Source organism: Heteronotia binoei, chromosome 21 (assembly GCF_032191835.1).
Source record: "Heteronotia binoei isolate CCM8104 ecotype False Entrance Well chromosome 21, APGP_CSIRO_Hbin_v1, whole genome shotgun sequence".
NCBI classification, from domain to species: Eukaryota; Metazoa; Chordata; class Lepidosauria; order Squamata; family Gekkonidae; genus Heteronotia; species Heteronotia binoei.
In genome coordinates this window covers 23,173,473-23,198,582 of record NC_083243.1, presented here as the reverse complement: position 1 = coordinate 23,198,582, position 25,110 = coordinate 23,173,473, and the positions used below count along the sequence as shown (strand labels likewise).

At 45.4% G+C, this 25,110-nt stretch overlaps 2 protein-coding genes across 2 annotated transcripts in view; both read left to right on the top strand.

Moving 5' to 3' along the window:
• LOC132590082 (heat shock 70 kDa protein-like) overlaps positions 1-25,110 on the top strand; it is a 283,440-nt gene that overhangs the window by 221,519 nt on the left and 36,811 nt on the right. The window lies entirely within an intron of this gene.
• Positions 1-25,110, top strand: part of INF2 (inverted formin 2) — a 53,076-nt gene that overhangs the window by 11,056 nt on the left and 16,910 nt on the right. The window contains exons 5-15 of the mRNA XM_060262215.1: positions 1,676-1,817; positions 3,389-3,530; positions 9,423-10,280; positions 13,415-13,560; positions 16,247-16,308; positions 17,374-17,476; positions 17,581-17,666; positions 19,820-19,920; positions 21,952-22,022; positions 22,161-22,268; positions 23,591-23,661. Coding sequence (XP_060118198.1) covers positions 1,676-1,817; positions 3,389-3,530; positions 9,423-10,280; positions 13,415-13,560; positions 16,247-16,308; positions 17,374-17,476; positions 17,581-17,666; positions 19,820-19,920; positions 21,952-22,022; positions 22,161-22,268; positions 23,591-23,661 — 1,890 coding nt within the window. The remainder of the gene's footprint in view (positions 1-1,675; positions 1,818-3,388; positions 3,531-9,422; positions 10,281-13,414; positions 13,561-16,246; positions 16,309-17,373; positions 17,477-17,580; positions 17,667-19,819; positions 19,921-21,951; positions 22,023-22,160; positions 22,269-23,590; positions 23,662-25,110) is intronic.

Genomic DNA, 25,110 nt, shown 5'->3' with positions numbered 1-25,110 from the left:
ATTTTGTTGCGAATGTAATAAAGATTGATTGATTGATTGATTGATTGAGCTCCCCCTCACTGGCAATCGTTAAGCAGCCGCTGGACAAACACTGTTCAGGAATGCTATAGGCCGGGGGTGGCCAACGGTAGCTCTCCAGATGTTTTTTACCTACAACTCCCATCAGCCCCAGCCATTGGGAATGCCTTTGCATATTAGGCCACACCCCTCTGATGTAGCCAATCTTTCAAGAGCTTACAGGGCTCTTAGAACAGAGCCTACTATAAGCTCCAGGAGGATTGGCTACATCAGGGGTATGTGGCCTAATATGCAAATGAATTCCTGCTACAAAAAAACCCTGATGACAATATAACCCTTTAGGTGACAATATAACAAGTTGCATCCAAGTCAATGTTTCTGTGGCTATAACAGCTTCTAGCTCTGACGTAGATAGCCTGACCTCATCTGATTCTAGAAGCTAAGCAAGATCATCCCTGGTTAGTAATTGGATGGTAGACCACCTGGACTTTTTTTGTAGCAGGAACTCCTTTGCATATTAGACCACACCCCCTGATGTAGCCAGTCCTCCAAGAGCTTACAGTAGGCCCTGTACTAAGAGCCCTGTAAGCTCTTGGAGGATTGGCTACATTAGGGGCATGTGACCTAATATGCAAAGGAGTTCCTGCTACAAAATAAGCCCTGGAGACCACCGAAGAAGTCCAGGGTCTTAACACAGAGGCAGGCAATGGTAAACCACTTCTGAACGCCTCTTGCCTTGAAAACCCTACGAGTTTGCCAGAAGTCAGCTGAGACTTAACTGCACTTTCCACCACCACCACCACAGAACATGATGTCTGCAACCCCCTCTCCCATCGCAGCCCCAAATGCCCCCTGAAATCCTTTTCCTAGGGGTCTCCTCACACCAGGAGCAAGATCTTAAAGATCATTCTGAGCTGCTGCAGAAGCTGTTGCAGTCGTCTGCAGGCCAAAGTCCTTACATGTGTCGAAATGCTAAGCTGGCGCCAAGTCTGTTCTTCTGACTAGCTGGAACCAAAGTGTTATGTGAAAATATGCCCCCCTGAATCCCAGGTCTTGCTGCGATCACAACCAGAACCCCGACACACATACAACATTTATTACATAAAGAGCACCTTTTCACCATTCAATACAGGTGGAGAAATGTTTCTTGCAAAAGCCAGTTTGGTGTGGTGGTTAAGTGTGCAGACCCTTATATGGGAGAATCGGGTTTGATTTCCCACTCCTCCACTTGCAGCTGCTGGAATGTCCTTGGGTTAGCCATAGCTCTCATAGGAGTTGTCCTTGAAAGGGCAGCTGCTGTGAGAGCCCTCTCAGCCCCACCTACCTCACAGGGTGTTTGTTGTGGCTGAGGAGGGTAAAGGAGATTCGTAAGCCATTCTAAGACTCTGAGATTCAGAGTGGAGGGTGGGATATAAATTCAATTTCTTCTTCCTCCTCCTCCTCTTCTTCCGCCTCCTCCTCCTCCTCCTCCTCCTCTTCTTCTTCTTCTTCTTCTTCTCCTCTTCCTCCTCTTCCTCCTCCTAAGAAAGCAAAGGATAATGTGAAGTTGTTATGAATGGAGAGGAGCAAATGGACGTATGACTCCATGTAAGCCTAGACACACTGATTTTTTTGTTGGGGCCATTGTTAATATTTCCCTGCCGTGGTCTTCTCGCAGAGACATCGAGGACGAGGACTTGCTGATCCAGTGTGAGACCTTTGAGGAGGCCAAGTCTGAGGATGAAGAGGAATTGCTAAGGATATGCGATGGAATTGACATGAGCGATCACCAAGCGGTTTTCTCCTCTCTGTTCAACAAAGTGAGTACGGCCTGCTTTTTGATATACTCCCAATTCAGTGTTGTTGTTTTTTTAAATAGCAATAGTCATTAACATTGGATTGGATCCCATCAACAAGGTTCATGCATACAAAGGCAGGGGAGATCCTCCTTCCTGCGGCAAACCTCCTGCTCCCATCTCACAGTTCTCCCCTGAAGCAGCATCGAGGGGAGTATTTTGAGCTGCAGCAGGAGGACAGGGAAGGGAGAGACTGTGGCTCTGCGGAAGAGCATCTGCTTGGCATGCAAGAGGTCCCAGGTTCAATCCCCAGCATCTCCACTTAGAAGGACCAGGTAGTGGATGATGAAGGACCTCAGCTTGAGACCCCAGAGAGCCTCTGCCAGTCTGAGTAGACCAGACTGATCTTGATGGACCAAGGATCTGATTCAGTAGAAGGCAGCTTCATGTGTTCATGTGTTGCACTTCATGTGTGAGGAGGGCAGTTGTCATATTTCCATGAACAGAAGTCTTTTTGTGTATGTACATTTTAGACCAGGTTCTACCCATTGTATATGAAGGGTTCTCTTACCCCAGACCATCCTGGCTGTACTGTGCAAATACATACAGCTGCTTCTGCTAACAAGAAAGATCTTACTTAGATGACCGCTGTGTGCCCGTCCAACTTTGGCACAACCACATTTTTTTTTAAGTTTTAATTTTATTTTAGTTTGCTTATAGTCTTTCCTTCTTACTGAGACTTAAGGAAGATTGCACAGTGAAAGTTAATGCATTCAGTAAGATGAGAGGTCTATTAGCAATGTAATAGGACTAAGATTTATGGAAACCTGAAACAAGCATGGAATATTGGACACAATACAGAATGCAGATGGCAGTGGAAAGTGCAATCAAACTGCAAGATGACTTACGGCAACCCCTTAGGATTTTCGAGGCATGGGGCCTTCAGAGGTGGTTTGCCATTGCCTGCCTCTGCATCGCAACCTCTCGACTTCCTTGGTGGTCTCCCGTTCAAGGGCTGACCTGGCTTAGCTCCCACGATCTATGGCAAACTGCCTCTGTGTGTCTCTTGCCACCCAAACCCTATGGGATTGCCATAAATTGGCATGCTTTCCATGACTATAGCTGTCGGGTTTCCTGTATGCATGCTGCCTTTATTTGCCTGGACACAGGTAGACATCTTACTGCCTCCCACCTATTCTGGGATGGTTACAACAGCTGGGAGATTTTGCTTGGCCACACATCCAACATCCGTGGTGTTGAGCCTTGCAGTGACATAAGTTTCTGTGGCAGAAATAGCTTCATTGTAATACAGCAATGACATATTATCTGGGTAGAAGCCTGAATAGCCCAGGCTAGCCTGGCCCTGTTAGAACTCACCAGCTATGCAGAGTTGGCCATGATTATGAACAGGAGACCACCAAGGAATACCAGGGTTGCTATGCAGAGGAAGGCAATAGCAAGCCCCCTCTGCTCATCTCTTGCCTTGAAAACACCATGAAGGGACACCACCCATTGGTTGTGACTTGTCGGAACGTGGCTATTGTTATTATATCTGGGTCATTATTTTAATAGCAGACCACTGCTTTGCATTTCAGGTGAGCAGCTTCCCCGTCTCCGTCCAACTGCTGTCCATCCTCCAGAGTCTCTTGCATTTAGAACCCTCCCATCGCTCCAGCATGTTACTGTGGGAGTCCTTAGAAATCCTCATAAACAGAGCCATCTTGCTGGCCAATGACAGTAAGTTGTGAACACCCTGTAACCCATGATGCAGTGTGTAACTCAACATGGAAAGTGACAAGATCCAGGGTCTTTCTCTTCTCTTTAATTTGTAGTCCCGAACATCTATTCATTTCCCATAACCCAAGGCCTAGATCTGGCCTGGCAGGCTTTTTAAAAAGGTCTTTTTACAACAGAAGAAAATACAGGAAAATGTCACCGCAAAAGGACATTTCCTTATAAGAGATGATTGTATGAATTAATTATTCATCCTCGTCATTTATGATAGGGCAGTATGTTTCCTTCTTCCTCCTTCAGGCCCTGATCAACTGACATGAGAAACTTCTTTTGATAAAAAGAGAACACCCTGGCATTGAAGTTTTGTTCCATCCCTTCTAGCTCCTGTGTATTGTCTCAGCTCCTGTGTATTGTCATTGTGGGTGCTTTAAAAGAAAAGCTGTACTTACTATTCCCTCACGCACATGCCCATTACAAACAAATCCATTGGGTGTGGAAGAGAAAAACTGGCGATGCCCCCAGGCTTCCAAGCAAATGCTTTGTTTCTTCCACAAGGCTTGAGGCAGCTTCCAGTGACCTCAGAGAGCCAGTTTGATGTAGTGGTTAGGAGTGGTAAACTCTCATCTGGAGAATACATCTGCTGATGGTTCTCACTGTTGTATTGAGTTGGACATCAAGTTTGTAGACACTGGGCGTTGTTGAGCCACACTGAAGTGCTATATTTTGCAGCTCTTTACATTAACCCCAAAATTGAGCATCGGAGTTTTGTAGCAGACACACCAAAGCTGTACCACATAATCTTTGGAGAATGTTGTTTCGTGTGTGTATTTTTGTTGCTATATTGGTAAGATCATGGGTGGAACTCTAGCAAGAGCTCCTTTGCATATTAGGCCACACACCCCTGATGTAGCCAATCGAGCTTACAAAAAAGAGCCTTGTAAGCTCTTGGAGGATTGGCTACATCAGGGATGTGTGGCCTAATATGCAAAGGAGCTCCTGCTAGAATTCCACCCCTGGTTAGGATGGTGTTTATATGTTCTGCTATCCAGGGTAATGCCAAGGTACTTAGGAGTATGGTTGTGTGCCATTAAGGTAGACATTCAGTTCATGGTTGGCAAAATTGATATTGAGTTGGAAACTGGAGAAATCTGTTTTGTTTTGTTTTACTTGGGAAAAGCTGCCATTTACAGTAGTAGTCACCCAAAATTTCAAGGTCCCTAGTCAGTATTTCCTCAGTCCTTTCAATTGATCTGTGCCTTGCTTCAATCACCATGTCATCACCATAAGCAAACATCCCAGATATCACCTCGGGACCATCAGAGATGTAGGGGTTGAAAAGAACTGGAGTGAAGACTGAGCCCTGGGATAAACTGTTATCCAGTGTCTTCTGCTTGCTGATTGACTGAGCCATAATTACTTGGAAAGTTCTATCAATCTGCATGTTATTTAGGAGTCGAAATAATGTTCAGCTGGAAGACTTGTAAAAACTTGTACAGGAGACATCACAAGTGGAAGTCAGATAGATGAAAATTGCTGATATTTTAAGACGTTTCTGATACCCAGCCTCAGTGAAAGTTGTCAAGCTGAGAACCGGATCTTCACAACTACGACGGGGTCTAAATCCAGCTTGCTCTACAGGGACATGTTCATTAATTCTGTCGCTGATTCTGTTCAGGATTAGCCTCTTGAGAAGTGTATAACAGGAGCTCAGAAGGGAAATAGGTCTGTAACTTTCCGCCAGATTGTTTTGGTTTTCCGGGTTTCAGAATAGCAACTACCTTTGCTTTCTTGAGTTCCCTTGGGAATCGTCTTGTTCTCATGACGTCAGTGAGAAAGTTTGCCAACCACTTCTTAGTGAACCTGCCGCTTTTGATCACAGAAACTCATTATGGATGACGTCAAAGCCTGGTGCCTTTCCGGTCTTGATGTCTTTCAGTGCCTTTGAAATCTCACCAGCACTGAAATCTCCTGACAGTTCACAGTCTTCAGGACAGGTGCATTTCAAAATCTGGAGTTCGGGTTTTTTTTATTCTTACTGTAAAATCTTGATCCTTCAGAGCTCTGGATAAGGATACTAGTCGGGCAGCTACCTAGTTAGATGTTGCCTCCAGATTTCCTCAGAGCACAGGTGGGCTTGCACCTACTGGAATGCCTGAAATCCAGATGTGCAGTGGCGTTGGTGCATTTTTGTCTGTGTGCAGAATTGATTTCATGGAATAGTTCATCCACTGCTTCTGGGTCTTTGCTGTCAAGGAAATTTTGATAAAGCCTCTCACTCTGATCACTCCAGCGTGGAATATATTATTTCCGATATCCTCGAGGAATGTGCCTTTCGGCCACAGATGCAAGAGCTCCAACGAATCGGCGGAAGTTATTATGTGTTGGAGGGACCCATCCAAGACGCCTGTCCTGATCTTCACTGAAACCTTTCCAATTCTCCATCATGGCGCTGGAAAAGACCTGATAACCGGTATTTGGATTCATAGTTCAAGGATTACAGGTCGATGCTGACTTTATGGGAAAGTCTCAAGAACACATCTGGATATAAGGCAAGGGCTGAGTTCTCCGGTCAGCTGAAACAAATGCTAAATCAGGGTTGGACTCTATTCCGTGCCACTGATCTGAAGGTGCCTCTGTCTTTAGCATCGAAAACAAGATGCAAGCCGTGTTCTCCAGCCCAGTCAACAAGTTCCTCACCATTCTTATCATTAACTGTGTACCTCCAATTTCCATAGTGGCTGTTAAAGAAGGATGAGGGTGGGTTGAGAGGACACGTGCTGGCCCTGAAACTGCAAGAGGTTTGTAAACATTGACAATATGTATTTCCACAGCTTTTACGACAACTTCAGGGATGTCATTGTGGACATTGGTCAATACTAGCTTCACATTTTCAATGTTGCTTTGGGCCTGGGTCGGTATGCCATAGGTACAATGGTAGGTGATGTCAATAACATTATATCCTGCAATTTTTGCTCTGTGGCAGGCTTGATTTTCACAATCAAGATGAGTTTCTTGAACAAGAGCTAAATCTATTTTCTTGGCCACTAAGATTTGCAGCATGGAGAGCCAGTTTGGTGTAGTGGTTAAGTGTGCGGACTCTTATCTGGGAGAACCGGGTTTGATTCCCTACTCCTCCACTTGCACCTGCTGGAATGGCCTTGGGTCAGCCATAGCTCTGGCAGAGGTTGTCCTTGAAAGGGCAGCTGTTGTGAGAGCCCACTCAGCCCCACCCACCTCACAGGGTGTCTGTTGTGGGGGAGGAAGGGAAAGGAGATTGTAGGCCGCTCTGAGCCTCTGTCCTTGAAAGGGCAGCTGCTGTGTGAGCCCTCTCCAGCCCCACCCACCTCACAGGGTGTCTGTTGTGGGGGAGGAAGGTAAAGGAGATTGTGAGCCGCTCTGAGACTCTTTGGAGTGGAGGGCGGGATATAAATCCAATATCTTCTTCATCTTCTTCTTCTTCATAGGAGCCCCGTGGCGCAGAGTGGTAAAGCTGCAGTGCTGCAGCCTTAAGCTCTCTGCTCACGACCTGAGTTCGATCCCGGCAGAAGCTGGGCTCAGGTAGCCGGCTCAAGGTTGACTCAGCCTTCCATCCTTCCGAGATTGGTAAAATGAGTATCCAGCTTGCTGGGGGGGTGGGGGAAGTGTAGACTGGGGAAGGCAATGGCAAACCACCCCGTAAAAAGTCTGCCATGAAAACATCGTGATGTGACGTCACCCCAGAGTCGGAAATGACTGGTGCTTGCACAGGGGACTACCTTTACCTTTAAAAAAAGATTTGCAACAAGTATTGGCATTTAGGCTTGCTTATGCCCTCAATATTCATTTGGCAGATTCAGATGCCCATACCCCTTATCAAGTAGTTGTGAGAAGGACTGTTTGATTGGTTGTTTCCATGTGTGTGGTGTATCCAGGAGATCCTACACTTGTCTGGCAGCCTGAAGTTCTAGCTCTTTAGCATTATCCAGGGTGTACCACAAGGAGGTGAGCTAGAATTACACCCCTCTGAGTAGACAATACTGATAGAATAAGACCGAGATAGTCTGATTCAGTATAAGGCAACTTCCTGGGGGTGTGTTCATGTGCATTCTTACAGTGTTTAAACTCTGTCTTAAAGCTTCACTTGCTTGTTAATGTCAATAGTTGATTTACTGGTTCAGTTTTATGGAGGGGCTGTGGCTCACTGACGGAGCATCTGCTTGGCATGCAGAAGGTTCCAGGTTCAATCTCTGGCATCTCCAATTAAAAGGACCTGCCAGTAGGTGATGTGACAGAACTCTACCTAGACTCTGGAGAGCAGCTGCCTGTCTGAGTAGACAATACTGACCCTGATTCATGTGTTCATGTGACTCGCACCATTTTCCAGGCGTGGCCAAACTGTGGCTCGGGAGCCATATGTGGCTCTTTCACACATATTGTGTGGCTCTTGAAGCCCCCACTGCCCTGTTTTCTGGCAGCTTAGAGAATGTATTTAAACTTAAAGTTGCTTTCTTTTCACCTCTCCCTCCCCCATCTGTTTGCTTTCCTCCCTCCCAGCTCACATCTGACATTCATATTTTGCGGCTCTCAAACATCTGATGTTTATTCTATGTGTTACTTCAGTTAAGCAAGTTTGGCCACATGGGCATTTTCTATGAATGTGGGCTAATGATTAGATTATAACAGCTGTACCAGATGAGACCGGTGGTCCATCTAGTGCAGCATCCGGTTTCCCAGAGTGGCCGATCAGATGCCCCTAGAGGGCCCATAGACAGGGCCTGGAGGCATAAGAACTGGTATTTTTGCATTAGTATTTGAACAGAGCAGACTCTGGCTTCATTCGACAGGAAAACGTTATTTTAACCCAGGCTTTAGAGGAGACCAATGGAACATTACAACAGACTCTAATTTATTACTCTGAACAATTAAGACACCTAATTACATAGATATCAATCTCCAATTCTGATGATTATTGCCTTTGCTGTTCTTTCTGCCCAGTCAACCCAAACCAACAATTACCAGACCCAAACTTGGTATTCTTTTAATCTGATAAAAACATTTTCACTATTTGGCATACTGATTCACTGCCCACTCTCCCTATATGTAGGACTGCTAATTCCATTCCATACTGATTAAATGTGCTTTTAGCACATGAAAGCTTACATCTGGAATAAAACTTTGTTGGTCATAAAGGTTCTACTGGATTCCAACTTTGTGGTATTCAGAGGGTGACTGCCTCTGAACACAGAGTTTCTATTTAGTCATAGTGGCTAATAGCCCTTGATGGACTTGATGGTCCTATTTAGTCATGGTGGCTAATAGCCCTTGATAGACCTTGATGGTTCTATTTAGTCATGGTGGCTAATAGCCCTTGATGGACCTTGATGGTCCTATTTAGTCATGGTAGCTAATTGCCCTTGATGGTCCTATTTAGCCATAGTGGCTAATAGCCCTTGATGAACCTTGATGGTCCTATTTAGTCATGGTAGCTAATGGGCCTTGATGGGAGGTGGTGGGCTCTCCTTCTTTGGAGTTTTTTAAACAGAGGCTAGATGGCCATCTGACAGCAATGAGGATCCTGTGAATTTAGGGGGAGCTGTTTGTGAGTTTCCTGCATTGTGCAGGGGGTTGGACTGGATGACCCTGGAGGTCCCTTCCAACTATATGATTCTGTGACCTCTCTTCCATGAGTCATCTAAACTAGTGGCCATCAATACATCCCGTGGCAGTAAGTGCCACAAATTAATGAGTGAAGATGCCATAAAGACCCTTCTACAACTGTTTCAGGGAAGTTGTCCCTTAATTTCATTATTCTGATGGTTGGGGACCGTGTCCTTCCAGGCATCTAAATTGTCTTGAGTTATATTCTTATTTTTCTGAGCCACCTGTTTGATTTTTCCCCCATTTCTCATCTCTCAGTCCAAGACAACAGCGTAGAAGAAGTGATGGAGAGACTGTTGTCCATAAAGAAGCGCCCGAAGAAGCGTTCGGAGTCTAAAAAACTGGCCAACAAGGTCAACGAGAGCACACAGACCAACGAAGACGTGGGGGCGTTATCAAAAGCCAGCCAGAACTGTCCTCCAGCCACTGGCCTTTCTGGGGTCTCATCTGTTCCAGAGCCACCAAACGTGCCTGAGACCATTACCTCGTTCGAGCTGCCCCTTTGCTCGGCACTGCCGGGGCAAAGCTGCCCTCCATCAACTACCCATCCCCCGCCACCCCCAGCTCCTCCGCTCCCCGGAATGGCGGCCATATCAGTACCTCCACCACCGCCACCACCTCCTCTGCCTGGTGCCCTAGCAGTGCCAGCTCCCGCTCCTCCTCTGCTTGGTACACCGGGTGTCCCTCCACCTCCACCACCTCTCCCTGGTATGGTGGGCATCCCTCCGCCTCCTCCTCTTCCAGGAATGCCACCTCCCCCTCCCCCTCTACCCGGCATGGCAGGGATCCCTCCACCTCCCCCACTGCCCGGGATGCCGCCCCCACCTCCCCCTCTGCCTGGCATGGCAGGGATCCCTCCCCCGCCCCCGCTGCCCGGAATGCCACCCCCACCTCCCCCTCTGCCTGGTATAGGAGGAGTGCCACCTCCTCCCCCGCTGCCTGGCATTGGAGGCATTCCACCTCCCCCACCTCTAGGGGCCGACATGGAGGAAATGGTGGTGGCCCAGGTCAACTATTCAGTCGGCTTTGCCCGGCCCTTCCACAAGAGGGTGAGGACTCCCACGCTTAGGATGAAGAAGCTGAACTGGCAGAAGCTTCCCTCCAACGTGGTAAGAGGTGGGTGTGCCTCAGTTTTTGTTTTCTTAGTGTTCTTCTCGCTAAGATGCAGGGCTCTTTTTCTAGCAGGAGCTCCTCTGTATATTAGGCCACACACTCCTGGTGTAGCCAATCCTCCTGGAGCTTACAGCAGGCCCTTTACTAAGAGCCCTCTAAGCTCTTGGAGGATTGGCTACATCAGGGGGCGTGGCCTAATATGCAGAGGAGCTCCTGCTAGGAAAAGAGCCCTGGGACACACCCTCCTGATGTAGCCAATCCTCCTGGAGCTTACAGTAGGCCCTGTACTAAAAGCCCTGTAAGCTCTTGGAGGATTGGCTACATCAGGGGGGTGTAGTCTAATATATAAAGGAGTTCTTGATACAAAAAAAAAGCCCTGATGAGATGAATGCTGGTGATAATCACCAGTACTATTTAGAATTGTAAACAGAAATGTATTTATTGATTTATATATTCTCATCCCACCTTTCCACCCGATTAGGGCCCTTGGGGTGGCCAACAGTGGGAATAATCATTCAAAAGCTTTAAAGTAATACATATATATCCCATGGTTTTTGGTGCCACAACCAAGAAGGTCCTGTCTCAGGTTGCCACCTCAGATGGCAAGGACATCAAAGCAGGGCCCCTTCCAACTATAGGATTCTATAATTTGAAAAGTACATGGAAGATGAATGAATGAATGTTTTGTGCATGATCTGTGCATGGTCCACATCCATGTCATAATGAACTTTGCCACATGAACATTCGCTTTAAGAGGTACTTCTAATTTTTGTGTTACCTGTAAGCAAAGATTGTGCAATGGCACTGAAGTGTGGTAGAAAAAGACACAACAGGCAGCCAAAGTCATCTGCAGTCTGCGTTTCCACCACACGGAGGCGCATTCATGCATTTTAGCCAAGAAAGCACCACAGGTTTTTTCGGAAGTCAAGTCTGTAAACATCGCATGAATCAATTTGCCTTTAAGGTGAAGCCTCTAGTAGAAACATTCCTTAGGAACCGACGACATCCCCTCTGCTCTTATGAATCCATTTTCTGTTTCCAGTTGACAATTGTGCCTTGGATGTGGACATGCAAGTCCAGGGCTATAAGAGCACGAATGCTGTGGGCGTATGGCAGCCCTATGGCATCATACTTTTAGACTGTTAGCTCCTCGAGGCAGGGAACCATTGCCTGGTACTTTGTAAGCAGGGTTGCTAACCTCCAGGTAGCGTAGGAGAATAAGCAGCGCTCTTAAAGTGGTAACGTCCAATAAAGCGATTTGAATCATCATGCGCCTTAATTTATTTTAATAATAATAATACTTTTTATTTGTATCCCGCCCTCCCCGCAAGCAGGCTCAGGGCGGCTCACAACATGTAAATACAGTGTACAATAAAACCATATACAATAATTACAATTTCAGTTATAAAATCATCCTTAAAATCATTAAAAAATTACATTAAGATTAAGATTATGGTGCTATAGTTAAGATCTTCTATAAAATCCAGTGACTAAAACATAGAACATATCCAGCAGGACTTTCTTGGCTCGGTATTAAGTGAAGGCTATTTTAAAGAGGTGGGTCTTGCAGGCCCTGCAGAATTGGTCTAAACATCGCAGGGCCCGTACCTCCTCCGGGAGTTGGTTCCACAGCAGTGGAGCTGCAATGGAGAAGGCCCAATCCCGGGTGGACTTCAATCTGGCCTCCCTTGGCCCAGGGATATTCAGCTGGTTCTTTCCAGCTGACCTCAACGCTCTCTGGGGTTCATACGGGGAAAGACGGTCCCTCAAGTAGACAGGTCCTCGGCCATTTCTGAGCAATACAGCTTCATACATGTGTGGAAACAGTCTATGTTCAAAATCAGCACAATTTCCAACACCAGTATTCCAAATGAGAACCATCAGTAGCTTCTATTGTGCGACAGGCAATGCCAGTCTTACTTCCTGTTTCACCCGATTGCTTTATCTCGGCTACAGCCTGCTCAATAAATTAATCTTTCAGCAGCTCCACAATGCTTCCCTCTTACATTTTCTTTTTTTAATTAATTTTAAAAAGTTTTATTAGTTTCAGAAAAAGTAAGGGTAGGGGATGGGGGAAAATAGAGAGCGCAGTACATTTTAACCTTATTCTGTATAAAGATACTTTCAAGAAATACAAGCTTACATCTACAATACTTTCTTTACATAAATTGTCCCATATTATTATCTCTATACTAAAGATCATCAACATTTTAAAATTTTATACTATAAATCTTTTGGTTAAGTTATCTATTAGTTTTGGCAATTCCAATAAAGGCAATTTTGTAATATAAAATACAGGGGGGAAAGGGAGAAATAAATCCACACCAGAGAACCTTAAGAGTCTTGAGTGTCTAACCAGGCATAAAATTTCATCCAATATTTTCTTGCTTCTTCCTTAGATCTCCCAGCCACACTCTTTAAATTTTCAAGGTTGAAAATGTAAGAGGGAAGCATTGGGAATTGCTGGTTCTCATTTGGATTATTGGTGTTGAAAACTGCCGCTTTTGAACATAGACGGTTTCCACACTTGTATGAAGCTATATTGCTCAGCAAATAAATAAAGACGCATGATAATTCAGGTTGCTTTATTGGACATTACAACTTGAAGAGTGTGAATTAGAGCCGCTTATACACGGAGCGCTGCTTATTCTCCTACTCTATTTTCCCATGTGACTTTGGTTTGGTTACTCAACCTCCAGGTAGTAGCTGGAGATCTTCTGGGATTACAGCTGAGCTCCCAGCGACAGAGATCAGCTCACCTGGAGAAAATGGCTGCTTTGGAAGTTGGACGCCATGGCATTGTACCCTGCTACGGCCCCTCCCCTCCACAAACCCTGCCTTCCTCAGACTCCCCCCTCCAAAAAAAATCTCCAGGTATTTCCCCACCCTGAGCTGGCAACCTCATTTATTAGGTCTTGGGCACATTGAAATTGCTATATACATAATATAAGTTATTTTTTGTTATGCTCAAAGTCAAAAGAACAAACGGTAGCATGGCATTTGAAGACATTCATCGCTGCATCCGTTTTTAGGAATGATCCTTCTCTTTAGTTACCACAGTATGTTCTCACTTCAGAGGACCACGTGTGATAGGAAAATGGCCACTGCAGCTAGCCGTAGTGTCTTTTGTCTTGCAGAAGGTCATTCCATGTGGGCTTCAGCCACAACTAGCATCGAGGAAGTGATTGAACCGGATTATTCGAGCATCGAACAACTGTTTTGCTTCCCGCAAACAAAGCCCAAGGAAAAAGAAGCAGCCCCGGTGAAGATAGAACCCAAAGAGGTACACTGAGATACGTTTTATATCAACACATCCAGGCTCAGTCTGCCCAACAGTGCCAGTAAAGTAAGGTTGCAAATACCTGGTCACCTGAGGCGATTCAAGGATCTTCTCTAGCTGATCAGGCAGGGACATTTTTTGAGATGGCTGAACATTGCTTCTTTTTGGTTCTTGGCATGCCCCATAAGAACATAAGAGAAGCCATGTTGGATCAGGCCAACGGCCCATCCAGTCCAACACTCTGTGTCACACAGTGGCAAAAAATTTTATATATACTCCTACTCCAAACTGCTAACATGGGTATCAGCTTCAGAGAGGATAGGTGGTTTATTTCTTTCATGCATTTTCTCTAAGAAACTTAAGGCACCATATTATGGTCATCATTGCCGCCATTTTGTCCTTACAAGAACCAGGGCTTTTTTTGTAGCGGGAACTCCTTTGCATATTAGGCCACACACCCCTGATGTAGCCAATCCTCCAAGCTTACAGGGCTCTTCTTCCAGGGCCTACTGTAAGCTCCAGGAGGATTGGCTGCATCAGGGGTGTATGGCCTAATATGCAAAGGAGTTCCCGCTACAAAAAAAGCCCTGACAAGAACCCTGTGAGGAAGTTGAGCTAAAAGAGAGTCAGCGGCCCAAAATCATTCAGTTTGTTTCACAGCAAGCAGGGATTTGAACCTGGATCTCCACGGGTCGAGTCCAGCAGTCTAATCACTCTATTTACTTCATTTATTTGTTTGTCCAATTAATTTGTACTCTGCCTTTCTCCTCCATGGGAACCCAAAACAGTTTACATCATTCTCCTGTCCTCTATCGTATCCTCACATCAGCCCTGTAAAGGGAGGCTAGGCTGAGAGAATGTGACTGGCCCAAAGTCACCTAGCGAACTTTCACGACATGAATGGGGATTCAGACCCAGGCCTCCCAGAGACTAATCCAGCTCACACTGGCTCTCTACCATCCTGCTTCACTGGTTTGTAGTGACTAAACCAACTAAAAGAGTCTTGTGACAACTGATGCATAAAAATGATTTAAAACAACAACAACAAAACCCCTATATATCCCACGATGCCTCAGCCATTAAAAAAGAAAAGCTCCAATATTAAAAAAAAAAATTAAACCATGTAATGAAGTAGCAAAATCAATAAAACAGCATTATTAATAAAATGGAACCAGTGAAAAGAGGGGCCTGAGAGAAAAAAAATCAGATGCAAAACTAAAAAACAAAAGCCAGCAGTAATTATGGGTGAGTAAAAAACATCAGTGCAGTCAGACGCGACTGTCATTAAGAAAAATTAAGTGGTGGCAGCTATAAACATAGACAGCTTCAAGAGAGGATTGGCTAAACAGCTGGAGCAGAGGTCTATCAGTGGCTATCAGTCGCAGGGTACAGATGAAACTCTCTGTCTGGGGCAGTGATGCTTTGTCTTCTTGGTGCTGGTGGGGCCACAGTGGGAAGGCCAGGGCTTTTTTGTAGCAGGAACTCCTTTGCATATTAGGCTACACCCCCCCCCCCAATGTAGCCAATCCTCCAAGAGCTTACAGGGCTCTTCTTACATGGCCTATTGTAAGCTCTTGGAGGACTGGTTACATCAGGGGGATGTAGCCTAATATGCAAAAGAGTTCCTACTACAAAAAAAGCCCTGGGGAAGGCTTCTGGAGTTCTGGCCCTGCTGGTGGACCTCCTAATGGTACCTCAGTTTGGGCCACTGTGTGACACAGAGTGTTGGACTGGATGGGCCAATCCAACATGGCTTCTCAGATGCTCTTATGTTCTCAAACTAAAAAGACACTTTCCCCCCCTTGCAACTGAGTAGATTCATACATGGCAGATCTGGAGAGGGTTCCAGAAGTGAGGTGCCACCAGAGAGAAGTCCCTGGTAGTCAGACACCTCTATAGGCAAGGGCATGGAGAAAAAGTCTTTCTAGATCTTAGCTGCCGGGTTGGTATATATGGGAACAGGTGATCCTGTAAGTGTCTTCCTCACAGACCATTTATAGTGCAATCTTACCCAGAGTTACACCTTCTATGTCCTTTGAAGTTGGTGTGGAGGAGGAGGGGCCATGGCTCAGCAGTAGAGCATCTGCTTGGCATGCAGTAGGTCCCGGGTTCAATCCCTGGAATCTCCAGTTAAAAGATTTGGCAGTTGGTTATGTGAAAGACCTCTGCCTGAGATATTGAAGAACTGCTGTCAGTCTGAGTAGACAAAACTGACCTTGATGAACCAAGGTCTGATTCAGTTTAAGGCAGCCTCATGGGTTCAGTGGAATTTGAAAAATGTGACTTTCCGTAGGTTTGCTTTGTTAGGGCTTTGACTGAAATAGTCAGTGCTTCAGTCCACCATAGCTAAAACTGCCATATATCCAGAGGTGGAATTCTAGCAGGAGCTCCTTTGCATATTAGGCCACACACCCTGATGTAGCTAATCATCCAAGAGCTTACAAAAAAGAGCCTTGTAAGCTCTTGGAGGATTCACTACATCAGGGGTGTGTGGCCTAATATGCAAAGGAGCTCCTGCTAGAATTCCGCCCCTGCATATATCTGTTATTCTCAGGGGTACCACAAGACTCCTCACTGCTTTAACAGGAGATTGTGTGGATAAGATAGGCTGGGAGGGGGGAAATGTATAGCTTAGTAAGCTTTTATTAAGACTAATTATAAACTGTTATTTTTTTTCCCACACACACAGATCACATTTCTGGATTCGAAGAAGAGCCTCAATTTGAACATCTTCTTGAAGCAATTTAAGTGGTGAGACGTCTAACATCAAGCATTCAGAAAAGCTATATTCTGAGCCATCCCAATGTGCACAGTTTGGGCATATAATTCTCAAGGATTTCGGGGAAGAACCTGTCACCAGAAGAGCTCCACATCTACATGGGAGATCTTCAACTTCCAGGGATCACTGAGTCAAAGCTGCACTTGAACTCGGTTCCGTTCTTGATAGGAGCTCTCAATTTTTAGGTTATGTAGGGCATGGGTCGCATATCTTATAACCGTAGATGAGAGAGTGGTGTAGTGGTTAGAGAGTCAGAGCTCAGCTGGAGAGAACCCACTTCAGATTTCCAGCTTGTCATGCAGTGCTGGGCCAGTCATTTTCTTTCAGCCCACTCTACCTCACAGGGTTGTTGTAAGAATAAAAACAAAAGAGGGAAGAAGTGTGTATACCACCCTGCTCTCTCTTGAGGAAAGGCATGATAAAAACATTATAATTTCTTGATCTCCTCAAGCTGTTTACTCTTAGCCAGGCCTTTTTTTTGGTAGCAGGAACTTCTTTGCATATTAGGCCACACACTCCTGATGCAGCCAATCCTCCTGGAGCTTACGGTAGGCCTTGTACTAAGAGCCCTGTAAGCTTTTGGAGGATTGGCTACAACAGGGGTGTGTGGCCTAATATGCAAAGGAGTTCCTGCTACAAAAAAAAAGCCACAGATGGTGACAGATTTGCGGCATGGGCTTTCACGGGAGTTGCTTGCCCCCCCAGGTCTAGTATTCTGAGGTATCCATCCGATACACAGGGAAGTTCTATATAGCTTCAGTGGCTCTTAGTCACTAATGGGCCTGTTCTCCTTAAATTGCTCTATTCCTTTTTCAAAGCCAGCTTGGCTGGTGACCTTTGATTACATCTTGTGGCGGTGAGTTCCATAGGTCAACTGCGCAGTGCTTAAAGGATTGCTTTGTCTGTCCTGCCAGTCGGTACGATCTTGAATTGCAGAATTATGAGAGTCAAACTTATTCCTTCCCACCCTTCTCTCTGCACCTCACAAAAGTGTGCATTTTGATTGCTTCTAATTGACAGTCTTCTCTCGCCCATAGCAAAAACGAAGAGGTGGTTGAGATGATTCAGAAAGGAGACAGGGCGAAGTTTGACGTGGAGGTTCTGAAGCAGCTGCTGAAACTCCTACCGGAAAAGCACGAAGTAAGGCATCCTTGTTTTCGCTTCCCTCTCTGCATTCTGTCCTTCTTTATTGTAAATAGAAATGCAGTCATTAGGCTCTGACGCCGCTCCTGTCTTCTCGTTAGATCGAAAACTTGAAATCCTTCAAAGAAGAAAAGGAGAAGTTAGCAAATGCCGATCAATTCTATCTCCTCCTCCTCGGGGTTCCAAGGTAACGGACTTCTAATGGACTCCAGCTTCATTTCTTCCGTTGGCGTCTTGCGTTCAAACTGCACACTGTCCTGTTTATATAATAAATGCCCAAGCCATGACCACATTGGCATTGCCTACTCTCCCCCAAGTGTTTTACTTTGTATTTTTGAAATGGGGCAATAGAGACCAAACCTGGGACTAACTGCAGTCTGAAGAGAAATTTCACGGGCAAGATTTGGCTCAGGTGCCATACCTGAAAGATTTTGAAAACATATGCGTAACCAACAGGGGTGGAATTCTAGCAGGAGCTACTTTGCATATTAGGCCACACACCCCTGAGGTAGCCAATCCTCCAAGTGCTTACAAGGCTCTTTTTTGTAAGCTCTTGGAGGATTGGCTACATCATGGATGTGTGGCCTAATATGCAAAGGAGCTACTGTTAGAATTCCACCCCTGGTAGCCAATAACGCTGTTTTGCAACGTGTGTTAGTCGAAAGTGCCATTGAGTTTCAACCTACTTATGGTGACCCAGTAACAGTTTCAAGGCAAGCCTGGTCTGCCTTGGTGGTCCCCCATCCAGGGTCAGCTCAGTTTGACCCATGCTTGAGGAGAAATAGAGCAATTAGCAGACTCCACATTTACTGCCATTCTCATCATCTGGGCTTTTTTTTGTAGCAGGAGAGCCAGTTTGGTGTAGTGGTTAAGTGTGCGGACTCTTATCTGGGAGAACCAGGTTTGATTCCCCACTCCTCCGCTTGCACCTGCTGGAATGGCCTTGGGTCAGCCATAGCTCTGGTAGAGGTGGTCCTTGAAAGGGCAGCTGCTGTGAGAGCCCTCTCCAGCCCAACCCACCTCACAGGGTGTCTGTTGTGGGGGAGGGAGATAAAGGCAATTGTGAGCCGCTCTGAGACTCTTGAGTGGAGGGCGGAATATAAATCCAATGTCGTCTTCTTCTTCTTTGCATATTAGGCCACACACCCCTGATGCAGCCAGTCCTCCTGGAGCTTGCAGTAGGCCCTGTACTAAGAGCCCTGTAAGCTCTTGGAAGATTGGCTACATCAGGGGTGTGTGGCCTAATATGCAAAGGAGTTCCTTCTCCAAAGAAAGCCCAGCTCACTATCATTCTCTAGTTCTGACATATTTATTGCCTTTTGCTGTTTTCCCACACGACTGATACTATCCAGGCCAAACTGTTATTCTTGAGATGTGTTAATTTCACTATTTTGCTACTAGACTCTTAACTTTGTACCATTTTGCCTGCTTAACCCTACCCACATACTACATGTAGCACTGCTAGCTGTACCCCGTTTCATTGTTGGACAAAGTGTGCTTTTAGCACATGAAAGCTTACATTCTCAATAAAACTTTGTTGGTTTTAAATTTATTTATTTATTTATTTAGTCTTCTATCCCACCCTCTCCACAAATGGACTCAGGGCGGCTGACAATCAATTCAAAAACATTTACAATTACAATTTAAAACGATAAAATAACAATCAAAATACATTTTAAGGTGCTGTTCAACTTTCTTGGGAAAAAGTTGGAGACCTGTAGCCAACAAAGTTTTATTCAGACCAACAAAGTTTTATTCAGAATGTAAGCTTCCACGTGCATGCACACTTCATCAGACGCTGAAATGGGGTACAGTGAGCAGAGTTACATATAGCTGGTGGGCAGTGGTTAAGCATGCAAAATAAAACCAAGTTAGAATCCAGTGGCAAAATGATACAATTAACAAATTGAAAGAACAACCGGCTTCGTTTAGATACCATTTGCTGTGTTGGAAAACAGCAAAGTCAATGAACGGGTCAGAATCTGTAATGGACATATGAAGCTGCCTTATACTGAATCAGACCCTTGGTCCATTAAAGTCAGTATTGTCTACTCAGACTGGCAGCGGCTCTCCAGGGTCTCAAGCTGAGGTTTTTCACACCTATTTGCCTGGACCCTTTTTAGTTGGAGATGCTGGGGATTGAACCTGGGACCTTCTGCTTACCAAGCAGATGCTCTACCACTGAGTCACCGTCCCTCCCCAGGTTCTTGGTCTAATCTTGGTCTGGCTAGACTCCTCCTACATGCCAGTCAAATTTATATGACCCAGATAGCCTGAAGAGCATTTCCCTACGTTCCCTTGAGTCTGCCTCATGTTATGTGTCCTGATTCTCCATCCTAGCTACCAGCTGCAGATTGAGTGTATGCTGATGTGTGAGGAGACCACTGTCGTGCTGGAGATGCTGCAGCCCAAAGCCGAAACCATCGGGAGGGCGTGTGAAGGTTTTTTGACATCTGGATATGCTTGGATATTGTGTGCATGAAAAGTAGGCCTGGCCTGAGTCGTTAGTGTGGTTGAATCCCCACATTAGGCATACCACAGGGGTGGAATGAAGCCATTTCGTTTTGGTATGCAGTGTACTAATCCCATCTGCATAGCAACGGAATTCAAAACGAAGCCTCAGTTAACCTCGGCTGTCGATGCTGCCTCTCGCTAAAGATCTTCTCTATGACAGCAAAATAACTGTCGATTCTAACCAGCATTCCCTCTAAGCTGCAGAGTCTTGTGAGCAGCAATTGTGAGCCACTGGTATTAAAGTTGTGAGCTGCTAGCTTTAAAGTTGCGAGCCAGTGCATAAATTATTGTGCTCTGGGGTCATCCTTCCTGAGCTAAGACAAAAATGTGTGAGCTGGAGGCTAAAAAACTGTGAGCTAGCTCATGCTAACTCAGCTTAGAGGGAACAGTGATTCTCACGAAACGGTCTGATGAACATGGCAACTCTTCTGTCAATGCAGCATCCTCCATGTTCACAGAATGATGTTAGCAAGATTCATTCTCAAGCCATTTTTTTAAACCAGGGCTATTTTTGTCGCAGGAGCTCTGTTGCATATTAGGCCACACACCCCTGATGTAGCCAATCCTCCAAGAGTTTACAGGGCTCTTCTTACAGGGCTCACTGTAAGCTCTTGGAGGATAGGCTACATCTGGGGAGTGTAGCCTAACATACAAAGGAGCTCCAGCATTCTAGGGGAATATTTTTCCATTTCTAGGGGAATATTTTTCCATTTCTAGGGGAATATTTTTCTTCTGGTCTGACACCACTTTGAAAAGATGCTATTTTCACTGGGGAGAGTCAAGGAAGCCTTTCTCTCCACTTGTGGACTTTGTCACACTGGTGTTATAATCAGAAAGATGCTTTCAGTAGGCCACAGAAAGCATTATGGAGCAAAAGTCTATACTACATGCAGACTATATGCATGACTGCTGCTGAAAAGGGCAGCTTTGGGTCTGCTCTTCCCCTCCATAATGTTTAGGTGGGATTTACCATATCCTGATGTTATGCTATCCTGGGTCTCACTCCTCCTGCTCCAGGCTGGGTAGGTGGAGAAACAGAGAATTACAGATGGAGGATAGGTTGACTTCTACCGGACGCTGTGGGTGGGAGAGAAAGGCCATAGACCAGGGATGTCAAACATGCGGCTCGGGGGCCGAATTAGGCCCCCAGAGGGCTCCTATCAGGCCCCCGAGCAACTGGCTGTCATCTGCTTCCTTCTCCCTCTCTCTTGCTTCCTTCTGCATCACAGCTTGCTTTGCCAGGCTTGCTCAATCGCACAGGAGCTACAGAGCAAAACCTCAATTTTCTCTATTGGCTGAGGCTTCTACCTTGGGGGAAAAGGGTGGGAGGCAGAGCTTGCTTTGCCAGGCTCTCTCAGTTGCAGAGCTACTGAGTCACGCCTCTCTTCCTTCTATTGACTGAGACTTCTCTCCCTCCTGGTCCCCTGGGGAAGGAAGGAAAGAGCCAGAGCTTCTTGCCCAGTTCCCTGAATTCCATGGGAAAAATACAAAGAAAGCACCTTTAAGACCAATAAGTGCTAAAGTTTTAAGCATGTTTTAAGGGGGTTTTTTAAAAGATATTTAATTGTGTTTGTCTGTGTCCTTTATAAAGTTTATATCTCTGCTACCTAATCTTAAATAGGCACACACAAGGCTCGGGCTGACATGGCCCAGCCTGGCCCAACAAGGCCTCATTTATGTCAGATTCTACCCTCATAATGAGTTTGACACCCCTGCCCTAGACACTTGAGTACTATTTTTGGCAGAAGCTTTGTTATTAGTGTAACATGTAGTTCGACCCTTACTTCTACAGAATTCCAAAGTACCCCACTGTTTTCATGGCATTCAGTGTTTTTTTAGCGGTAAATTTGGAAACTGCATAATTTTAACAACCTGGCCAATTGCGACAGGGATACCGTGCTAGCTGTGTTGAAGATGCTCAAGTTGAATCGATTCAAATAAATTTCTGATTTTTCCAGATCTCCTCCGAAGTCACCGGCTGCCAGTTTTCTGCCAGCTGATCCTCAAAGTTGGAAACTTCTTGAACTACGTAAGAATTTCTTTTGCCATCTACCTTTGTGCATGCAATTTGTATCTTCCTCATGCCAAGAGGCAAATATCACAGATTGCCTCAGTGACTGGCGCAACTGTTGTTCGGACCTTTTTCTGGTTTGGTTTTCTTTCTTAGGGAAGTCACACAGGAGATGCCGACGGCTTCAAAATTGGCACCTTGCTCAAGTTAACTGAGACCAAAGCGAACCAAACCCGGATTACTCTACTTCACCACATTTTGGAGGTACTTTCTGTTCTTCCTGAGTGGGAAATTCAGCACGCATCCTGCATCTTAACACATCATTTCAAAATCCAGCATTATAACCCTTATAAACTCTGGAAATTGTAACAGCAGTGCAATTGCAAACTGTAAAGAAGCAATTAGAAGTATATTAGAAATATGTTGTCGAAGACTTTCACGGCCAGAGTCCATTGGTTGTTGTAGATTTTCCGGGCTGCGTGGCCGTGGTCTTGGCATTGTGAGACCTGACATTTCGCCAGCAACTGTGACTGGCATCCTCAGAAAACTGGAGTTCTCTCTACCCAGAGAGAACTCCAGTTTTCTGGATTCAGAGTCATGCCTCCCCCACCCACACATACACACATATTCTGCCTTTTTGCATAGCTGTTTCCAAAGAAAAATAATCTCCCGTTTTGTAGTTTGATAATATGGGTTTTTATCAAGCATGTAACCCCACTAGCTTCCTTTTGCCCCTAAACCAGATTAACGCCACAATCCTAACAAAGATATGCTCTTCTAAGTCAATTGAAGTCGATTCACTTAGCAGGGCGTAACTCCATTTAGGATTTCACTGTAAATTTCCTCGCTGTACTGCTTTTCTTGGACAGTCTTGTCATGTTTTGTGTTTTTCCCCTTGCTTTCTTAGTAGGGCTTCCCTCTCATTGGCTGCTGGCATCTTGGGTACCAGTGGGAGGAAATGGGGGGAGGGAACAAATGTGTTCTGTCATCATATAGGCCAGGGCTTTTTTTGTAGCAGGAACTCCTTTGCATTTTAGGCCACACAGCCTTGATGTAGCCAATCCTCTTGGCACTTACAGTAGGCCCTAAACTAAGAGCCCTGTAAGCTCTTTCAGGATTGGCTACATCAGGATGTGCGCCTAATATGCAAAGGAGTTCCTGCTATATAAAAAAAGCCCTGATACAGGCATGCTTACATCACTTCCACTAAAAAAAAAAAAATAGAAGTGACGCAGGGGCCAATCTAGCATTTTGCAGAGGCTCTATGGTAAAAACATTAGAGTTCTTACAAAATGCTAGAGCGTCCCCTATGTCACTTCTAGTTTTTGCAGGAAGTGACATGAGCACGCTGGCACACCATGCCTTCCCCCTCATTTCCTCCCCAGAGGTTTGACATTGCAGCCTGGCAGCCCTGTTTCCTAGCTGTGCCAGCCAACGTGTCCTCAGATGTCATGAACTACCCACAGAGGGAGCCTAAGGTGAACAGGAGCAGCCGTCCCTTTTCACTGATTTACTATCTAGCGCACAAACCAAAATAATCAGACACTAACCTGCTATCCCCCTCCCATTTTTTTTTTCCCTCCCAGGAAGTGGAAAAATCTCACACAGATTTGCTGCATCTTCCCAAAGATCTTGAATGTGTTTCAAAAGCCGCTGGGTAAGAATGATTGACGTGTGTGTGTTGTCTTCTCTAAAGCAGAGATGTCATCTCTGGGTTAATTTGGCAGGAGCGGGAGAGAGACTGCTAGCATAGGACCTCAGAAGTTCCATGTATTTGTTCAGGTTTTTCTGTAATGGGGGGTGGGGGTGGGGGAGAGAGCATGCAAGCCTGCATCACGCCATGACCCCAGTGTTCCCTCTAAGCTGAGTAAGCGTGAGCTAGCTCATAGGTTTTTAGCCTCCAGCTCACACGTTTTTGTCTTAGCTCAGGAAGGATGACCCCAGAGCACACTAATTGATGCAGGAGCTCACAACTTTAACGCCAGCAGCTCACAACTTTAATACCAGCAGCTCACAAAGTAGAATTTTTGCTCACAAGACTCTGCAGCTTAGAGGGAACATTGTCCATGACTACCTTGTTCTTAATTTCTTATTTGAGAGCCAGTGATTAAGAGCAACAGATTCCAATCCGGAGGACCGGGTTTGATTCCCCACTCCTTCACATGAAGCCAGTTGGGTGTCCTTGGGCCAGTCACGGTTGTCTCAGAGCTGTTCTTTCAAGAGCAGTTCTCTCAGAACTCTCTGAGCCCCACCTACCTCATAGGGTGTCTGTTGTGGGGAGAGGAAGGGAAGGCAGCTGTAAGCTGCTCTGAGACTCCTTCCTATGAAAGCGAACTCTTCTGCTTCTTCCTTGGAGACTAGACTCTGTGTTCCTTTCTTGTTTCTTTGTATTTAAAATTCCTCATATTTGAGCAGACTTTGGAGGATGGTAGAAGACAGGAGGGCCTGTCGCGACTTTGTCCGTGGGGTCGCAAAGAGTCGGAGTCGACTGTGCGACTGAACAACAACAAAATATTCCTCAACAAATCTCTCTATGTAATTCTGAGTCTTAGCCCAACATCTATCTTAGTACATTAATCTCACATTAAAGCCGCCTTCCAAATTCCGTTAAGCCGTACTGAAACTGAAGGGCAAAGAACTTCTTTTTTTATTGAGTCCTGCTTAATTTGGGTGACTTTCCCACTAGCTTTTTAAAAAAGAAACCTAGGATTTAAATCAGATCTTCTCAATAGAAGATTAGCAATGGATCGAGAGTAATCTTTCTCCAAGATTAATTTCCGTTGAACTAGAGAAGGGCACAGCCTTAAGTACCATTGTATCCATACCGCCTTGTTCTTGATGAGTTGTACAGGATATACAAAATGTCTGTGGATGTTTATTGGTAATTGCAAGCCATATGTGCACATTTTCTTTGTCAAATTTGGGTTTTATCTTTGCATGCTGTCTGCCTACTACATTTTTCTGCCTCCCTTCCTACAATGGAAGCATAAATGGTTCGCTTCCCTTTGCCATCACAGCAATCCTTTAAAAGAGATTAGGATGAGAAAGAGGGTGTGACTGGCCTCAAGTTACTTGTGAATTCCATGATAGTGTGGAGATTCGAATC